The 21,551-nt window shown below is 37.2% G+C and overlaps 1 protein-coding gene across 1 annotated transcript; it reads right to left on the bottom strand.

Moving 5' to 3' along the window:
• Positions 1-6,405: 6,405 nt before the first annotated feature.
• On the bottom strand, positions 6,406-9,483 carry LOC145806803 (uncharacterized). Its single transcript, XM_082904617.1, has 3 exons — positions 9,334-9,483; positions 7,720-9,222; positions 6,406-7,053 (listed from the first exon to the last, which is right to left on the bottom strand). The coding sequence occupies exons 1-3, from the start codon at positions 9,481-9,483 to the stop codon at positions 6,406-6,408; spliced, it is 2,301 nt and encodes a 766-aa protein (XP_082760743.1).
• Between the last annotated feature and the right edge of the window lie 12,068 nt (positions 9,484-21,551).

The raw sequence follows: 21,551 nt of genomic DNA, 5'->3' as shown, positions 1-21,551 counted from the left end.
AGACGCAACATATGATTCAGAACACTTTGATTGTCTACTAAGACCATCCAAAAAATGAGGTATGCAATCAATGGAAACAAATTGGGAGTGCAATGAAACCTCAATTAGATAACAAGTCATAATGAAATTACAAACTCATTTAAATGCAGCTAATTCAATCTTTAGATTGACTTTTGGAAGTCCAAGAGAACAACTCTAAGAACGAAATTAGAAAAACATATTACAACTTGATCCTAAGATGCAAACCTCGAAATAAGAATGCAAGAGTAAAACTACTGAAGCAAGCAAGAAGGGTTGCATTATTAATTTTTGTTGCATGGTATATAAGTAAATCTATGTGTAAGGGCAGAAATGATATATGATGTATTTACAAATAATCAGGAAAACATATATAATTGTAGCATAGTCAACAGTCATCACAGCGCAGATAGTGCAGACAATGCAAATATTAAATTTGTCCAGTGCCCATGTGATGTGATGTTAAATAGACGCGATCATCAAATATGACAGTAATAAAGTTGGAGATCTTATTGATAAAAATAATACCTTGAGACATTGGAAAAGAAGAAATTTTGATGGAAACAGAAGTTGTAGAATTTGTAGAGCACGGAGGTTGGAGATGGTCAACTGGTTCATTTGAAAAGAACGCTAGCTCAAGCAAATTGGTAGTATCCATCATTGTATATGATCCCTGCAGTGTTTCAAAAATTCATATTAATAGTGCAACAAAAACAAATAGCAAGAAGGCTAAAGACATACATATATTGTTATAACAAAAAGGAAACATAAAAAGAAAAGAAACATAAAAAAGGGGAAGGACAACTTACTAACTGGGTTTGACCAAGGGTGTCTTGTATACCTGATTTGATGATAATTCTTGTATCTTCTTGAAAGACCAAAAAAAAAATGGTCTAATGATTATGATTATGAAAATTGGTTTAGTCAGAGGAATAATGTATAACATACACATAAAAGAGCAATAGGTCAGCAGCAACAACATAATAATTAGCAGAATGGTTTCACTAGTATGAACCACCAGAACACCATTTTGAAACAGTAGGCAAAGCTTTCAGGTTTCCCAAACAATTATTGCAAGAAAATCAAGAATTAGCGACGTTTTTGAAACGCCGCAATAGGCCAAAAATGTTTTGATAGTAGTAAAAAAAAACATCCAAACAATGGTATATGATTATTTATTGGCAGATTTGGGTAAAGGAATTGTAGATTCTCCAACAAGAAATCGCCCAAACCTATAATAGCCCAAGCCTGCCCACATCTCATTTACCTCCTACACATAATAAGCTAACATTTAATCCCCAATAACTCAAAATGTTGACACATATTTGATCAATCAAGAACCAAACAAACAGAGGAAATAAATAATCATACTTGCCAAGCCTTAAAATTTACCTACTTGCCAATTGTGAATCAAAGTTACCTACTTGCCAAGCCTTATAATTTGCCGGCAAAATAACAATGAATGTTTATGGAATCAAATGACTGAAATTTACATGTCATTCATTTCAGCATATCATACTAACAAGTATCAAATCGAAATTAGAAGTTAAAAAACTACATATTTACCAACCCGCCAAGTTTAGAACAAAAGAAAAAAGATGTAAGCAATCCCTCAAATATTCAATTCCCTATAGGACTTTAAGAAATTCAAAACTCAAACATAAGAACCAAAAAAAAAAAAAAAAAAAAAAAAACAAAACAAAACAAAAACAAACAAGTGAACAAGTGGAATCAGCAAAAACATAAGCCAAAAAAAAAAAAGATTTGAAAAATGCCAAAAAAGCTAGATTGGGGAAAAAATGCAAGTGAATTTACAAACATCAACCTAAATATACTCGAAACCATTGTTTTAACCATGAGATTTTACAGATCTTGAGTGAACTTAGCAAATCCAAGTCAAAAAATCCTTACCTTGAGCCCTAGATCAATTTAGATCAAAGGAATTTGAACAATCTCAAAGATATATGCTCAAGTAAAGAGGGAGAACAAGCTTTTCTAGCTCAAGTAACTTCGCATCTCCACCAAGAAAGACAGAAGCACAAGTGACGCAATTGAAAACTGCAAGACATTATTGAACTATATTACATGAACAAAAAAGGTGTTGAGTAGAAATCAAAATGTCAGGTGAACAAACCTTCCTAATAACTTTCTTATTCTCCACAGATATTTAAAAGAGCTATTTGAAATTTGCAGATCTGATCACAGACTAAAAAACTCTGACAAATTACCTAATAAAAATTGATTATACATAAAAAAATAATAATAAGAAACCTTTTTCCAAACGCGATCTACCATGAAATTTATAGATCTATAAAAGCATAAACCTTTTCTCATACCTGATCTACCACGTATCTAATTTCGACCAGATCTAGCAAAAAATAGAATAAAAAAAGAAGAAGAAAGAAATTAGGAAATCAGAGATCCAGAGAACATATTTGATACCTTAAGGGCCTGGGGAGCAACGTCTCAACCCAAATGCAGTCTTTTTCTGGGTTGACGATCCATGTACTCGTGTGGAAACTCGATTACACGTTCCATCTCCATGATCGAACATAGATAGATCCAAACAAAGTTTAGAGAGAGAGATTTGCAAAGAGATCGAAGAGAGAAGAAGAGAATTGAAGAATGATAATGATCTAATCTGAGACAAAGAACAGATCGAGATCGAGATCGAGTTCAAGTTCGATGAAGAACAACTAGAGCAAAGCCCTCGAGCGACAGAGATCGATAAAGAACAGCTAGAGAGTTCGTGTCAATACCCAAACCTGCCCCTATAGGTTAGCGTCATGACCAACCAGCAATCATAGATTACCTACGACCTCCATTCAAATAAACCCTTTAATATAAAGTATAGGGCTTAGTTGAAGTCTAAAATGACACAAAAATTATCCATTGAGTCGTGCGTATATGAGAGGACTTCGTATCATAAGCGAAGGTTCACTCTTTATGTTCATACACCACATTAGTTCCAAAAATCCACATCTTATAGTTATACAAAACCCCAAAAATATATACAAATACAAAATCATTTATCAAGCCAAAAAAAGGGGTTCAACTAGCATGGCTCCACCTGAACCTAATTACTTCACTTAGAAACTCCTCAAAAGGTTGATCCGGGTAGACTCGAGGCTTTCTTAACTTTGATGTTCAGCTTGCCCACCAACATATATATAAATAAATAGTGAGCTAATGCCCAATGAGTAATAACAGGATAAAGAGGTTATATGAATGAAGTTCAATACCATTACAAATATCAATCTTAGCATCAGTAACCATTTCATTCAAACATGTGGCACATCCAATAGAGTAACAATGTTTTAATAACAATGGGACCTCAAGGGTCAATGAATATATCATATCCAATGTGACCATTAAGGTCTGACATCAAAGATTTCTATATTTTAATTATCCAATAGGCCACGGTATTGTTTCCCTCGGGCGAGGGCCAATGGGTTATGGTATTAATCTCCCCCAGGCAAGGGTCAATAGGGCATGAATACATTTTTGAGAGGGAACTTCATTCATTCATAAGAAACTAGAGTTTTAATAAACCATTCGATGAACAATAAGCCATTCAATCATTCATATATCAATTTTGTTACCAGTAACATTTTTGAAAATAAACATAACTTGAACATATTTTTATAAAGTTATTACTCATTGTGGGTTATGTTGTCACAAAGCCTCGGACGTCCACCTCTACAAAACACATAACAAAAGTACAACCGGAATACCATTCGATAGCCATTCCATTTTCATTAAATTTTTCTCATGTGTTTCTAACTCATTCCATGTTTGTATTAGTTCAATTGGTGTCTACGAGTACTTGAAATGACATGAGGATGCAGGCATGCACTTTAAAGAGTTAGTCAAACTTTGCTAAAAATAGGGTCTCCGCTCGAGCGGGGGTTCAAAAATAAAAGTGGTTGCTCGAGCACAACTTCTATCGCTTGAGTGGTTTGAAAACTTGGCAAAAGTACTAGTTGCATGAAATTTTCGCTCGATGGTCGCTCGAGTGAAAGACTGAGAAAAAGGGGTCCTCGCTCGAGCGCCACTTTGGCCGCTCGAGCGGTCTATAAACTTTTGTAAAACTTGTGGGAGCTCGATTTTCAAGCTAGAGCGACACTTTCTTCACTCGAGCAGACTTGTCGAATTCTGGAATTTCCAGAATTGTGTTTGAAGTTCAAATTTGGTATTCAAAAATTCTAAACTCGTGTCTAAGGTACAAAAACATGGGAAAACATTATAAAACATGGAAACATAATTAATTTGAAGCCAATTGCTCAAAACCATGCAATTTCTCAACCAAAAACTTCAACTTCAAGTTATAAAGCAAGATTGACTCAAATTGAGTTTATATATCTTCAAAACATGATCAAGTGATATGAGAAGTATGAAAACATAAAGGACTCTTCAAATTAGGTGTAAAAGTGCCACGCATGTAGAAATTTCATGAATTCTAACTCAAATTATGCATGCATGCACATGATTAACTTTTATCTTCCCAATTCAAGGTGATTCAAGCTTCTACTAAACAATTTCATGCAAATGAACTCAAAACTTGGATGAATTCAACTTCTACATGTTTTGTTTACAAGGATTAGGGTTGAAGATCATACCTAAAGCTTGAATTCAAGTGTCTTATAACTTAATCCTTCAATTCTCCTTCAATTCCTTCACAATTCTCTTCTCTCTCTCTCTCTCTAGTGTTGAGTTAACTCTCCTACTTTCTCAAAATCTCAGTCAAGTATGTGTACATATGAGTATATAAGATTATTTGACCTATTTATATGGTGTGATTAGCTAGCCTAATCAAGTATGATCAAAGTTAAGTAATTAGGCTCAATTCTAACTAATTTCAATTAGTTTATTCTAATTATTTTGATCCGAATCAATTTTCAATTAAAGCTGCAGTAAAATTCTAAATATTCTAATTAGTCTATTAAGTTAATCAATTTAAGTTTCTGAAGTCGTCTTGACTTTTAATTTCTGTCTTTAAGTTGCCAATTCGAACAGATATTCCATGTAATAACAGATAGTTATAAAATTAAGTATATAATCACATAATTAAACACATAATCATGCAATTAGACTTATTGAAATAATGTAATATAATAGTTCGGTGGTCAGGGTCGTCACAGTCTCTCCCCCTTAGAAAGTTTGGTCCTCTAAACTTAGGTTACCTTTCGATGAAAATAAATGTAGATATCGCTGTCGCATCTCTTCCTCCTTCTCCCAAGTAGCCTTATTCCCATAATGTTCTTTCCACTCGACTTTCACTATAGGGATAGTTTTGTTTCTCAATTGCTTTACTTGCCGATCAATGATTTGCACGAGTCATTCTTCATACATCATATTTTCATCTAAAGCAATTAAGTGGTGATCAATTATATGGAATGGATCTCTAAGATACCCACGAAGCATGGATACATGGAAAACATTATGTACTTGCTCCATTCCAGGTGGCAAAGAAATACGGTAAGCAATAGGACCCAACCTCTCAAGAACCTGAAACGGTCCAATATAGCGAGGAGTCAATTTCCTCTTCTTGCCAAATCTCATCTATCTTTTCATTGGTGTTACTTTGATAAACACATGATCCCCCACTTCATACTCTAAGTCTCTTCTTCGTTGATCCGCATAACTTTTTTGTCGGCTCTATGCAGTTTTGAGCCTTTGCTTAATGATTTTGATCTTTTCAATTGTTTCTTGCACAAGTTCAGTACCATAAATAGCCTTGTCACCAACCTGCGTCCAACAAATTGGCGATCTACACTTTCTGCCATATAGTGCCTCATATGGTGCCATACCAATGCTAGCGTGAAAACTATTGTTATAAGCAAACTCGGCCAATGGCAAATACGTTTCCCAACTGCCCTGAAAGTCCAGAACACACATACGAAGCATGTCTTCTAAGGTTTGAATAGTCCTTTCGATTTGTCCATCAGTTTGTAGATGAAATGTTGTACTAAACCTCAATTCTGTCCCCATTGCATCTTGTAGACTATGCCAAAACCTAGAAACAAATTTAGGATCCCTATCTGATACAATAGACACTGGAACCCCATACAGTCGAATAATTTCATCAATGTAAATAGTAGCAAGTCTATATGCAGTAAAAGAAGTTTTTACGGCAAGAAAATGAGCAGACTTAATTAGTCTATCAACTACAACCCATATAAAGTCCATACCTCTAGGTGTTCGAGGTAGGCCAACAACAAAGTCCATGGCGATATGCTCCAATTTCTATTCCAGGATAAGAAGAGACTGAAGCAAACCCGCTGATTTTTGATGCTTTGCTTTCACTTGCTGGCATTGTAAGTATTTAGCGTTGAAGTCGGCAATCTCTCTTTTCATGTTGGGCCACCAATACACTAACTTCAAGTCTTAGTACATTTTGGTGCTTCTGGGGTGCATAGCAAACATTGACTTGTGGGCTTCCTCCAAAATTTTCCTTTTTGAATTTGCATCATTTGGAATACACAATCTCTCTTGAAATTTCAACACAGAGTCTTCAATCGTGAACCCCGGTTTAGGCTTGGTGTCAAGTTCATCGCAAATCTTCTTCAAAATTTCATCATTCATTTGCTTTTGTTTGATTTCTTCAATAATTGCAGGTTGCGCGGACATTGCGGCCATCAAATTATCCTGTCCAAAAGGCACTACTTCAATTTCGAGTTTTTCAAACTCTAGTAGCGATTCTCTTTGATCTATGAGCAAATAGGCAAGATTCCCCACATTCTTTCTACTAAGTGCATCTGCCACAGTGTTGGCTTTGCCCGGATGGTAATGAATTTGCAAATCATAATCTTTGATTAATTCAAGCCATCGCTTTTGATGCATGTTCAATTCCTTTCGTGTGAAAAAGTATTTCAAACTCTTATGATCTGTGTACACTTCACATTTGGTTCCATACAGATAGTGATGCCATATTTTCAGTGCAAACACAACTGCAGCAAGTTCTAGGTCGTGTGTAGTGTAGTTTTTTTCGTGTGGTCTCAACTGTCGAAAGGCATATGCAATTACCTTGCCATCCTGCATTAAAGCACAGCCCAAACCCTTACAAGATGCATCACTAAAGATTACAAAACCTTCGATACCTGAGGGAATAGTGAGGATTGGAGTTGTAGTTAATCTTGTCTTTAGTTCTTGAAATGCAGATTCTCTCAGTCCATTCAAAGGTTCTTCCTTTCAAGTCAATTGAGTCAATGGCTCTGCAATTTTTGAGAAGTCTTTAACAAATCTCCGATAATAACCAGCCAGTTTCATAAGACTACAAACTTCTGTTCCATTAGTTAGAGTAGGCCAATCAACAATCGCCTCGATTTTCTGAGAACTGAGATATCATTTCTGTTAATAACATGCCCTAAAAATGTTATTTCATCAAGGAAAAATTCACACTTCGTTAATTTCTCATACATCTACTTTTCCCTAAGTGTTTGAAGGGTCATTTTCAAATGTTGTTCATGCTCATCTTTACATCAAAATGTCATCAATGAATACAACAACAAAGTCGTCTAGGAAAGGTTTGAAAATCCTGTTCATCAAATCCATAAATGCTGAGGGTGCATTAGTGACTCCGAAAGGCATGACCAAAAACTTATAATGTCCATACCTAGTTCAGAAAACAGTCTTTTCAATGTCTTCAGTTCTCACTTTTAATTGATGGTAGCCTGATCTCAAATCAATTTTTGAAAATACCTGGGCCCCCTGCAACTGGTCAAATAAATCATCAATACGTGACAATGGACATTTATTCTTCACTGTTACCTTGTTGAGTTCTCTGTAGTCAATACATAGTCGGAGGGTCTCATCTTTCCTTTTCACAAAAAGAACAGGCGCTCCCCACGATGAAGTACTTGGACGAATAAATCCTTTATCAATCAATTCCTGCAACTGAGTTTTCAATTCTTTCATTTCAATAGTGGACATATGGTAGGGAGTTTTTGAAATTGGTTGTGTGCCCGGTATTACATCAATTGTAAATTCAATCTCTCTATTAACAAGTTGTCTAGGTAATTCGTCCAGAAACACATTGGGAAAATCTTTCACCGCTAGTATATTGTCTAGAGTAATATCTATAGTGGGTTCGATTATTACACTACACAAATAACCTTGACAATCCTCATTCATTAGTTTTTGGGCTTTTATGGCAGATGTAAGGTATGGTGGTGGAATTACCCATTTTCTTTTGAAATAAAATTCATCTTGTCCGGGAGGTCTGAATATCACTCGTTTCAAAGCACAATCAATAGTTGCATAGTACTTGGCTAGCCAATCCATACCCAAAACAACATCAAATTGCCTAATGACTAGAGGTATTAAATCAACATACAAAACAACATTCCCGAGAAATAATTCACATGCAACAAATACAGTTGAACATAGTATGGATCCCCCTGTAAGTGATACAAAACATAATATATAACTCAATGTTTCCATAGCTCTATTCAAAGTTTCACCAAAAACCATAGAAACAAACGAATGTGTAGACCCTGAATCAATTAAAGCATAAGTAGGCTTACCATAAATGGAGATTGTACCTGACACTACTGCCTCAGTATTTTGAGTGTCCCCCGGGATCAATGCAATGACTCTTCCTTGCCTCTGTTCATTTCTTGTGGGAGACGGTGTTGTAGCTGGTTTTGTTGTGGGAACTGATCCAATCGAGCTTGTGGCACCTCGGTTACCATCCTGACATGATTGAATACAATCTTTCGCCATATGTCCTACCTTTCCACACTGGTAACAAGCCCCCATAGTGCGATAGCAAATACTCCGGTTCTTCTTTCCACAAACAATACAAGTAGGTATTGAGTTGCCACTTTGGGTTGATCCCGAATTATTGGAATTCCCAAACTCTAACTTCTTGTTTGTCGATGTGGTCCCCTTATTAAAATTTTGTCTTCTGCCCTTCCATTCGAAATTTTGTTTACGGTTGGCCATATTTCCCTCTACTATTAGTGCTCTATCAAGCACATCCACATATGTCGGTAATTTGAGTACATTGATCTTGTCTAGGATTGGGTCACGCAAACCTCTCTCAAATTGTCTAGCTTTCTTGTAGTCCGTATGTACCATGTAGGGTGCGAAGCGAGCTAATTTTGTAAATTGAGCCTCATACACGGCAACTGCTTTGTTTCCCTGCTTGAGTTCCATGAACTCTGATACTTTTCTGTCCCGTACACATTGCGGAAAGTATTTCTCATAGAAGATTTCCAGAAAACAAGCCCAAGTAACATCTTTATTCTCATCTCGGACCAACATCCACCAACGCCTTGCATCATCTTCCAATGTAAACGTAGCTAGTTATACCTTCTGAGTTTCGGTACATAGGAACACTTCAAACAACCTCTCAATCCCTAAGACCCAAGCCCTGGCCTTCAATGGTTCAATTCCGCCATAAAACACTGGTAGCTTCAACTTTTTGAATTCTCTAGTCAAAGCAATAGTACAGTCCCCCATCTGACACCCTGGAGCTGGAGGTAGTACAGGCATTAGAGATGGGGGTGGTGGTTGTCGTTGTTGTTGTTGTCATTTCTGTTGTTGTCTTATGGCTTCAGCCATGTCTTGCATCATTCGTTCCATTCTATCCAATCTTGATGAGGTCGCCTCCTCTAGCTCATCACCTCTTGTTCTTACTATTTTCTATATGAAACTTGTATTATAACAAACACAATATATATATTCATGCACACAATGATATATATATAATCGCGAAATCATCTCACTCAGAATTTCAAATGTATATGAATGTAATCCTAAAGTCTTTTCTAGACCCTCTATAGCTCAATGGATAAGTGAGTGAGATATAATTCGTGCTCTGATACCACTATGTCACTACTCGAACCCGCCCCTATAGTTTTAGCGTCATGACCAGCCAGTAATCATAGATTACCTACGACCTCCATACAAATAAACCCTTTAATATAAAGTACGGGGCTTAGCGGAAGTCTAAAATAACACAAAAATTATCCATTGAGCCGTGCGTATATGAAAGGACTTTGTATCATAAGCGAAGGTTCACTCTTTATGTTCATACACCACATTAGTTCCAAAAATCCACATCTTATAGTTATACAAAACCCCAAAATATATACAAATACAAAATCATTTATCAAGCAAAAAAAAAAGGGGTTCAACTAGCATGGCTCCACCTGAGCCTAATTACTTTACTTGGAAGCTCCTCAAAAGGCTGACCCGGGTAGACTCGAGGCTTTCTTAACTTTGATATTTAGCTTGCCCACCTACATATTTATAAATAAATAGTGAGCTAATGCCCAATGAGTAATAACAGGATAAAGAGGTTATACGAATGAAGTTCAATACCATTACAAATATCAATCTTAGCATCAGTAACCATTCATTCAAATATGTGGCACATCCAATAGAGTAACAATGTTTTAATAACAATGGGACCTCAAGGGTCAATCAATATATCATATCCAATGTGAACATTAAGGTTTGACAGCAGAGATTTCTATATTTCAATTATCCAATAGGCCATGGTATTGTTTCCCTCGGGCGAGGGCCAATGGGCCATGGTATTAATCTCCCCCAAGCAAGGGTCAATGGGCTATGAATACATTTCCGAGAGAGAACTTCATTCATTCATAAGAAACTAGAGTTTCAATAAACCATTCGATGAACAATAAGCCATTCAATCATTCATATATCAATTTTGCTAACAGTAACATTTTCGAAAATAAACATAACTTGAACATATCTTTATAAAGTTATTACTCATTGTGGGTTATGTTGTCATAAGGCCTCAGACGTCCACCTATACAAACACACATAGCAAAAGTACAATTGGAATACCGTCCGATAGCTGTTCCATTTTAATTAAATTTTCCTCATGTGTTTCTAACTCATTCCATGTTTATATGAGTTCAATTGGTGTCTACAAGTACTTGAAATGACATGAGGATGCAGGCATGCACATAAAAGAGTTAGTCAAACTTTGCTAAAAACAGGGTCTTCGCTCGAGCGCAACTTCTTTCGCTCGAGCAGGAGTTCAAAAATAAAAGTGGTTGCTCGAGCGCAACTTCTGTCACTCGAGTGGTCTGCAAACTTGCCAAAAGTACTGGTTGCATGAAATTTCTGCTCGATGGTTGCTCAAGCGAAAGACTGAGAAAAGGGGGTCCTCGCTCGAGCGCGGCTTGTAAACTTTTGTAAAACTTCTGGGAGCTCGATTTTCACGCTCGAGGGACACTTTCTTCGCTCGAGCAGACTGGTCGAATTCTGGAATTTCCAGAACTGTGTTTGAAGTTCAAATTTGGTATTCAAAAATTCTAAACTCGCATCTAAGGTACAAAAACATGGGAAAACATTATAAAACATGGAAACATAATTAATTTGAAGCCATTTGCTCAAAACCATGGCAATTTCCCAACCAAAAACTTCAACTTCAAGTTATAAAGAAAAATTGACTCAAATTGAGTATATATATCTTCAAAACGTGATCAAGTGATATGAGAAGTATGAAAACATAAAGGACTCTTCAAATTAGGTGTAAAAGTGCCATTCATGTAGAAATTTCATGAATTCTAACTCAAATTATGTATGCATGTACATGATTAACTCTTATCTTCCCAATTTAAGGTGATTCAAGCTTCCACTAAACAATTTCATGCAAATGAACTCAAAACTTGGATGAATTCAACTTCTACATGTTTTGTTTACTAGGATTAGGGTTGAAGATCATACCTAAAGCTTGAATTCAAGTGTCTTATAGTTTAATCCTCCAATTCTCTTTCAATTCCTTCACAATTCTCTTCTCTCTCACTCTCTAGTGTTGAGTTAACTTTCCTACTTTCTCAAAATCTCAGCCAAGTGTGTGTACATATGAGTATATAAGCTTATTTGACCTATTTATATGGTGTGATTAGCTAGCCTAATCAAGTATGATCAAAGTTAAGTAATTAGGCTCAATTCTAACTAATTTCAATTAGTTTATTCTAATTATTTTGATCCGAATCAATTTTCAATTAAAGTTGCAGTAAAATTCTAAATATTCTAATTAGTCTATTAAGTTAATCAATTTCAGTTTCTGAAGCCGTCTTAACTGTCAATATATGTCTTTAAGTTGCCAATTCGAACAGATATTCCACGTAATAACAGATAACTATAAAATTAAGCATATGATCACACAATTAAACACATAATCATGCAATTAGACTTATTGAAAAATTGTAATATAATAGTTCGGTGGTCGGGGTCGCCACAGTTCGATTGTGAGAGAGAAGAACGGTGTGTGAGACAGTGGGATTTGTGAGAGTGAGATATAAATGTAAGAATGAGAGAGACGGACCATGACGGAGATATGAGTATGAGAGAGTGAGATATGTTATGTGACTTTTCTTTTTCTTTTTTTTAAGTAAAACACGGAAAAAACAAAAAAAATTGCATTTTTTGAAACGATGTTGTATAAACGCTGTTGTATGCCAATTTTCTTGTAGTGTGCCCAACACGTACATAAGCACTCAAAGTTTGAGGGAGGAAAAATTATCTTCTCTTCTTAGCATTCGTTTGGAAGCTGGGTTAATTTTTTAGTTTTTTAGGTTTTTAATTATTTTAATTTAGGATTAAAAAGTTCGTTTGTGTTAGATTTTTTATTTTTTTTTAACTTTTATGAGAGAAAATTATGGTTTAAATATGACATTATGTTTTATTAACTTTTTAATCTATTTATTTTTTTGTAACTATTTTAACCCCATGCCAAACAGAGCCTTAGGCCAATTTGAGATTAAGATTTTTTTGGTTAAAATGGTTAAAAAGTTATAAAAAAAAATTTTAAGTAAAATTGTTAAATCTTAAGTATCGACCATTCATTTTTTTTCTTTCACAATCATCTATTCAGCTAAAAAAAATTATTCCAAACAACTAATTTTGCCTCATCTCATAAAAAATCAAAAAATAAAAAAACTAAATTTCCAAACAAGTTGTTAATATTTTACATACACTTATAGAGGATTATGTGAGTGTGTAAAATTATTTAAAAAATTAAGGCCTTGTTTGGCAAGTGAATATTTTAGCTTAAAAGTTAAAAAGTCACTAAAAAAATTAAAAAGCCAACAACTTATACTAAAAAGTCAAAGATTTCATTTTCTGTCTACTTTTTGCACATCTTTTCGTAAAAAATCAAAAAGTCATTCCAAACATACTAATTTTTTTTATCTCATATTTTAGCCAAAACACCAAAAAGTTACTAAAATAACCTATTACCAAACAAGGCCTAAGTATATATATAATTTTTTTATGCGACATTTACACACGAGTCTAATTTTATGAATTTATATATAATTTTTTTTATTCTTTTAAGTCCCATTAATTTTTAATAGACGAAATTACTTTTCAAATAATAGATGTTTATCATTTGTAATTATTTATAAAAAAAATGGTGATGTAATATTTATTTTGATTTTAAAAATTTTAAATCATCATAATTTTTACAATATATATTTATTTTTTATAAAATTTATATTTCTAAAATCAACACAACAAAATCTATCAAACAGGATTAATATTAAACATAAAATTATATAAAAATAAAATATTTTTTTATTTTAAAGTTGCAATTTAAATCATTTTTAATAGTACGTTTTCTTAACTTACTTAACTAAAAATATTCTTTTAGTCTAATTTTTTTCAGTTTTTTCCAAGTTTAAAACTGCGAATATTCTCAGTTTAAAATTTTAAAAAAAAATTGAGAAATTTCTCAAACACTAAAGATTATTCTTAGTTAATATTGAAAAAATTGAGAAATTTCTCAGTTTTACTAGATAGTTTTGTAAATTGAGAAATTGTTAGTTTTGTATAGCTAAATAAATAATATTTTCTCTTTATAAAATTTTATATTCAATATTGATCTTGTTTGATAAATCTCATTGTGTAGACTCAAAGAATATAAATTTTATTAAAAATAAATATGTATAATAAAAGTTATGAAGTTTTTAAGTTTTGAAATAATAAAACAAAAATAAAATACACATTAGCAATATCACTAGAATAAGAGAAAATATCTAATGCTTTTAAGGCATGGTTAGTTGATTACCAAAAGATTGTAATTAGTAGAGAGGGTGGGGCCTACATGTAACAACCCTCACCTCACTCTTGTCATACTTGCATACATTCATGCATGGCTTTGCCTTGTTATGTTGATTTGAAGTTTTGCTTGCCTTGTTTTGTTAGTATTGCTTGCGTGATTTTGTTCCTTGTCCGGTGTGAGTGTGGCCGAGGTCATCATGAGCTTAGTTCGCCTTTGAACCTTTGTACTTAGAACTGTTTTGAGACCTTGGTCGACCCCCACCTTCACCTCGGGCACTTATTGCCGAGATGTTTTGCACTTAGTGAACCTTGTCCGCGGGCAGGTATGGCCTAGGCCGAGATGTGGCACACCCTGGCCAAGGTGTGGCACAGCTTAGTCAAGCGTCGTCCTCCCTAGCCGATGTCTTTATTATCCTGTTGCCGGACCCTTGATTTGAGCCGATGTCATTTCTTGCCGATGTGTCTTACCCAGCTTGTTGCATACGCTTTGTCAGAGACTTGTCTTATCTATCAATCACCTTTTGAGTTGAGCCAACCTGGTAATGCCACGTGTCCGAGCTGATTGTTAAGACAGCCGACAGACTTAGAAAACAAATCATTTTTGTCTCAAATCTTTGTTTTAGAGAGAGAAGCTCTAGAGAGGAGGAAGAGAAGTTCTTGAGTGAGAGCAAGTCTTCCAAGCTTGATCTTCGTGGTTTGAACCGTTAGATTCGAGTTTTGAGGTTAGAATCTTGATCTACTTTGATTGTTGTTATTGATTATCTAGCTGCATTGCATGATCGGATCTGTTTTGCATGTCATGCACCTATTTGAAGTTGGTTTTGAAAAGAGAAAATGGTTTTCATATGTTCTTGAAAGAAAGTCTCGTTTTGATCCGAAAGTTTGAAGCAAGAGCCATGTTTTGTGTTTGTTGTTGCATGACCTTCTTGTATGGGTACCCAGGTCCATGTTTTGGAACTCATGGCATGAAATCTCTGATTTTGTAACAAGTTTTGATCTTGCATTCATCTTTCTCATGATCATGTTCATCATATTCTTCATATGCTTCAAAGGGAAACCCAGGTTTTCCCGACTTTGCTTTTGGTTGAGGCCTTCAGGACCACACCTCGGCAAGGAGGTGTGGGACCTCGGCAAAGACCTGGATGGTACCCAGTGTGTTTCCATGAGACGGGAGCGGTGTTTAAACTCCCAGCGTGTTTTGCTTTGTTATCGACTTGGATCTTGCAAGGATGCCGAGATCATTTGCACGCATATAAAGCTTGTTTTGAGAATGTGATTTGCAATGTGATTGTAGGTCCTTGATATTTGCTTTGAGCCTACACCCGTGGAAAACTATGTGAGTGGTATTTTTGATAAAGCTATGTTACACTCGTTTTGATAAATCTTGCTTGTTTTGTTTTGACAAGAGTATTTGCTAAGCATGAATGAATAGCCCTGTTTTGATGTGTTAAGTATAAGCTTGTTTTGATGGTATTCTTGGAAAGTCCCTTGTGCTGGAGGACTCTAAACTTTCGCAGTACTAAGTGTAAAAGGATACGGTCCTTGTTAAATCGGGCTACGGGCCTAAGTAACACAAGTCCCTTATGCTGGAGGACTCTAAACTTTCGCAGTACTAAGTATAAAAGGATACGGTCCTTGTTAAATCGGGCTACGGGCCTAAGTAACACAAGTCCCTTGTGCTGGAGGACTATAAACTTTCGCAGTACCATTGACTGAATGATGAATACGGTTCATCCCTTGTTTTGCCGATGTCAGTAAGCATCCCTTGATACTTGTAAGCTTTGAATGATGAATACGGTTCATCCCTTGTTTTGCCGATGTCAGTAAGCATCCCTCGATACTTGTAAGCTTTGAATGATGAATACGGTTCATCCCTTGTTTTGCCGATGTCAGTAAGCATCCCTTGATACTTGTAAGCTTTGAATGATGAATACGGTTCATCCCTTGTTTTGCCGATGTTAGTAAGCATCCCTTGATACTTGTAAGCTTTGAATGATGGATACGGTTCATCCGTTGTTTTGCCGATGTCAGTAAGCATCCCTTGATACTTGAAATGTTCGATTGATGAATACGGTTCATCCCATGTCTTGATAAAGTTTGATGTGTTTCGTTTTAAGGACTTCGGCTATATTCATGCAAAACCTTTATTATCAGTACCATTCACTGAGTATTTGTGCTCACCCCTCTCTATATATATGTAGGTGATGAGCAGGACGTCGGCGACGCCTAGAAATCGTTTTGATAGCTTGTTTTGGATTCGTGCTTATGTCGGCTTTGTTTTTGTATTACGTCGGCGATGCCTTTCATTGCATGTTTGCAAATCTTGAAAATCATGCTTCTTGACTTGTACTTATTGTATTTTGTATATGTCGGCTCGAGAAGCCTTTTGATCAAGATGTAACATATATTTTGCTTGGTTGTATTCAAGTTGTAAAGAGGAATGACATTGCATTTGATCTATGCACAGCTCTTATGGACCACTTGTATTTTGATTTATTGCTTCCGCATTTGTGAGCCCCGTTTATTATACTCTGATTGTGTCTAGTTTTGAAAGTTGGCCTTCGGTAATTACGGATTACTGGCCATCATGGCACCAAACTACTAGGGGCGGTTTGGGGTCGTGACAGAATGGTATCAGAGCACAAGTTCCTTGATATACGTTATTCACACACTTGAGTCCTAAAGAGCATAGGATTTTCCTTAGAAAGATGTTAAGATGCATCATGGTATTTGTTGTTTGAGTGAGGTGTGCATTGTCTTGATATGCTTAATTGTTGCTTGCCTACGGGGTTATTTGCTTATTTGTTTTAAAGTCATACTTTGCACGCTCATAGCATCATGAGGAGAGGTAGACCTCCAATTGGCCGGGATCAGCCCGAAGACAGAATGGACAGATTGGAAAGATTAGTTGAAGGTTTGGCCCGCGAGTTGAGGCAAACCAGGCAGCAGTTCGCTAGTGCTACATCGACTCAGGCCGAGCAGACCAACGGCCGAAATGTAGTTCCGCCTCCACACCCTCCAGTGCCGCAAGTTCCCCCGCGACCAGCCTTATATGGGGATGGCACGATAGCTTTGATCAGGGAGTTCAAGAAAATGAAACCACCGAGATTCTCTGGGGGTATAAAGCCGATGAAGGCTGAGGCATGGGTTCTAGAAATGGAGAAGTTGTTCGAGATCTTCCCTAGCACCGACGCTCAGAAAGTGACGTTGGCAGCCTTCACATTGGATGATGACGCTCGCAGGTGGTGGATGATGGCGAGAGAGAGCAATCCAGATCTGACTTGGACTCGATTCTTAGAGTTGTTCTATAAGAAACATTTTCCCCTAAGTGTTCGAAACCGCAAGGCTACTGAATTTCATACTTTGACGCAAAGCAACAGAACAGTGGCGGAATATGACCGCGCTTTTACTGAATTGGTGAGGTTTGTACCTCACATGACCAACGATGAATATATGAAGGATAGGAAGTTCGAGTGTGGGCTTCGTGGACCGATTCAAGACCGGGTTAATCTGCTTGATATGCCGACTTATGCCGAAGTGTTGGACAAAGCCATTCAGGCCGAAGCTAATTTGAATCGATACCAGAGCTCGGGAGAGAACCAGCGAAAAAGACAGAACTACGACAATCGCTGGGGACAGCTGGGCACCAAGAAGAGAACGAACATGGGCAGTACTAGTAACCTAAGGCAGGAAGGGAGTGCTAAACCGATGTGTTCGGATTGTGGGAAGCAACATTTCGGGATTTGTCGCCGAACGTCTGGAGCCTGTTATGAATGTGGCGAGATGGGCCATTATGTGAGAGATTGCCCTAAGGCAAAAACTGATAACAACAAGAAGGATGAGAATACCTCGGGTTCCGTTCAGAAGGGAAATGCTGGGAAAGGACAGATGAGACAGGGCAGAGTGTTTGCGTTAGTACCAGGAGACACTCAGAATGCTGAGGCAGTAGTGTCAGGTATACTTCTAATTTGCTCCCAAGATGCTTATGTGTTGATTGATTCGGGTTCTACTCATTCGTTTATATCTACTAAGTTTGCCGAGAAAATTAATAGAGAACTAGAGCCCCTTGATTTCGTGTTATCTGTGTCTACTCCATCTGGGAGATCTATGATTGTTGCATCCATTTACAGAGCATGTGTTGTTGTGATTGAGAATATTGAATTGTTAGTAGATCTAATGCCTCTAGACATAGCTCATTTTGATATTATACTGGGAATGGACTGGTTAGTCGCAAACGATGAGACTAACTGAGACCCCCAAACCTAGCCGAGGTTATTTTCCAGGGAAAAGGGATAGTGCCCCCACCTTACTTGATTTCGTCCATTAAGGCCTATAAGTTGATTCAGAAAGGGTGTCGAGGCTACTTGTGTAGTATACTGAGTGATCAAGATAGAAATGTTAATTTAGCCGACATCCCAATTGTTAATGAATTTTTCGACGTTTTCCCAAATGAATTGCCTGGCCACTTAACCGATAGAGAGATAGAGTTTACTGCTGACATCATGTCGGGAACACAGCCGATCTCCAAAACACCTTATAGGATGGCCCCAGCTGAGCTTAGAGAATTGAAACTACAATTGCAAGAGTTGTTAGATAAGGGATTTATTAGGCCGAGCACTTCACCATGGGGAGCACCTGTTTTATTTGTTAAGAAAAAGGATGGCACACTTCGCCTTTGTGTTGATTATAGAGAGCTTAATAAGGTCACTATCAAGAACAAGTACCCATTGCCTAGAATTGATGATTTGCTTGACCAATTGCAAGGAGCACGAGTCTTTTCTAAGATTGACCTTAGGTCTGGTTATCACCAACTTAAAGTTAAGGCCGAAGATGTTGAGAAGACTGCTTTTCGGACAAGATATGGCCACTACGAGTTTTTAGTGATGCCTTTTGGAGTAACTAATGCCCCTGCTGCATTTATGGATTTGATGAACAGAGTCTTCAAACCGTATTTAGATGAGTTTGTAGTTGTCTTCATTGATGATATATTGATTTATTCCAAGAGTAAAGCCGAACATGAAAACCATTTGAGGCTTGCCTTACAGACTTTGAGAGACCGGAAACTATATGCTAAGTTCAACAAGTGTGAGTTTTGGCTTTCTACTATCTCATTTTTGGGTCATGTGATTAGTGAAGAGGGCATCTCGGTTGATCCTAGCAAAATTGAAGCCGTAGTAAATTGGCCGAGGCCGACTAATGTTTCCGAGATTCGTAGTTTTCTGGGATTGGCAGGTTATTACAGAAAGTTTGTGAAAGATTTCTCAAAAATTGCAATTCCATTGACGCAACTGACTAAGAAGGGGACACTGTATGAATGGACTAAAGAGCGGGAGTCAGCTTTCCAGGAACTGAAGACGAGGTTAGTTACAACACCAGTACTCGTACTTCCATCAGGTAATGAAGAGTTTCATGTCTATAGTGATGCATCGCATAAGGGTTTGGGTTGTGTGATAATGCAAGGGGGTAAGGTTATAGCCTATGCATCTCGTCAGTTGAAACCCCATGAGAAGAACTATCCTACCCATGATTTAGAATTAGCGGCCGTGGTATTTGCTTTGAAGATTTGACGTCACTATTTGTATGGAGCTACTTGTCAGATTTTTACAGATCATAAGAGTTTAAAGTACCTGTTCACACAGAAGGAATTGAATTTGAGGCAGAGAAGGTGGCTTGAGTTGTTGAAGGACTATGATATGCAAATTCAATATCACCCCGGTAAAGCTAACAGTGTGGCCGACGCTTTGAGCAGAAAGTCAGATGGAAATTTGGCGTGCTTAACCATAATGACAGTGGAGCCGACTATTGTTAATGAGGTAAAAACAAGACAGATGGAGGATGAATACTTCAAGAAAGTAACCGAGGAGATTGTCACAAGGCCAAGATCAGGGTATACCTTCGAAAATCAAGTGCTTAAGTTTGAAGGAAGGCTATGCGTAGCCGACATCGCAGAGTTGAAAAGGAGAATTTTGCGGGAAGCTCACAGTTCCAAGTTTGCTGTCCATCCAGGGAACACCAAGATGTATTAGGATGTGAAACAGATGTTTTGGTGGCCAAATATGAAAAGAGAAATAGCCGAATTCGTGTCCCAGTGTTTACATTGTCAACAAGTGAAAGCAGAACATCAAAGACCAACAGGACTTCTTCAACCTTTGCCGATTCCTGAGTAGAAATGGGAGCACATCTCCATGGACTTTGTGATTGGTTTGCCGAAGACACCGAAAGGTATGGATTCGATTTGGGTTGTTATTGATAGATTAACTAAGTCAGCACACTTTCTACCTGTTAAGACTACATTCAACGCCAATCAACTTGCCTTGTTGTACGTGAACGAGATTGTTAGACTTCACGGAGTGCCGATGTCAATCGTGTCAGACCGAGATCCTAAATTTGTTTCCAGATTTTGGCAGAGTCTACAGAGGGCTTTCGGAGCCGAGCTGAGATTTAGTACAGCTTTCCATCCCCAAACGGATGGGCAAACAGAGAGGGCAATTCAGACACTTGAAGATATGCTTAGACTATGTGTGTTGGACTTCCTAGGGAGTTGGGGAATACATTTGCCCTTAGTGGAATTCGCTTACAATAACAGTTATCAAGCTAGCATTGGCATGGCGCCTTATGAGGCCTTGTACGGAAGAAAATGTAGGTCACTGATATGTTGGACCGAAGTCGGAGACAGAGCTCTGCTTGGTCCCGAATTGATTCAAGTGACGACGGAGAAGATTAAGCTCATCCAACAGAGGATTAGAACTGCCCAGAGCCGACAAAAGAGCTACGCCGATCAGAGAAGGAACGAGTTAGAATTCGAAGTTGGGAATCATGTATTCCTGAAAGTTTCACCAATGAAAGGAGTGTCCAGATTTGGGAGGAAAGGTAAGTTAGCACCTCGGTATATTGGACCGTTTGAAATTCTTGAGAGAATTAACCCCGTTGCCTACAGACTTGCTTTGCCGCCAGATTTGAGCCAAGTCCACAACGTGTTTCATATTTCGATGTTGAGGAAGTACATCCGAGATCCGCTGCATGTAATTGATCATTCCGAGATCACTGTTAATGAGGATTTGGGCTACGAGGAGAAGCCAATGAGGATTATTGACAGACAAGTGAGGCAGTTGAGAAACAGATCGATACCAATGGTAAAGGTCGAATAGAAGGAGCATTATGGCACAGAAGCCACGTGGGAAAAAGAAGAGGATGTGAGAGTCCGTTATCCGGAGTTGTTCCTAGAACAAGGTAATCTAAGTTTGGGGACCAAACTTCTTTAAGGGGGGTAGGATGTAACAACCCTCACCTCACTCTTGTCATACTTGCATACATTCATGCATGGCTTTGCCTTGTTATGTTGATTTGAAGTTTTGCTTGCCTTGTTTTGTTAGTATTGCTTGCGTGATTTTGTTCCTTGTCCGGTGTGAGTGTGGCCGAGGTCATCATGAGCTTAGTTCGCCTTTGAACCTTTGTACTTAGAACTGTTTTGAGACCTTGGTCGA

The sequence above is a fragment of the Camellia sinensis genome, chromosome 14 (genome assembly GCF_055761805.1).
Source record: "Camellia sinensis isolate YWXY chromosome 14, ASM5576180v1, whole genome shotgun sequence".
Classification (NCBI taxonomy): Eukaryota; Viridiplantae; Streptophyta; class Magnoliopsida; order Ericales; family Theaceae; genus Camellia; species Camellia sinensis.
Note: the sequence above shows the minus strand (reverse complement) of the source record. Positions and strands in the feature narration are given on the sequence as shown.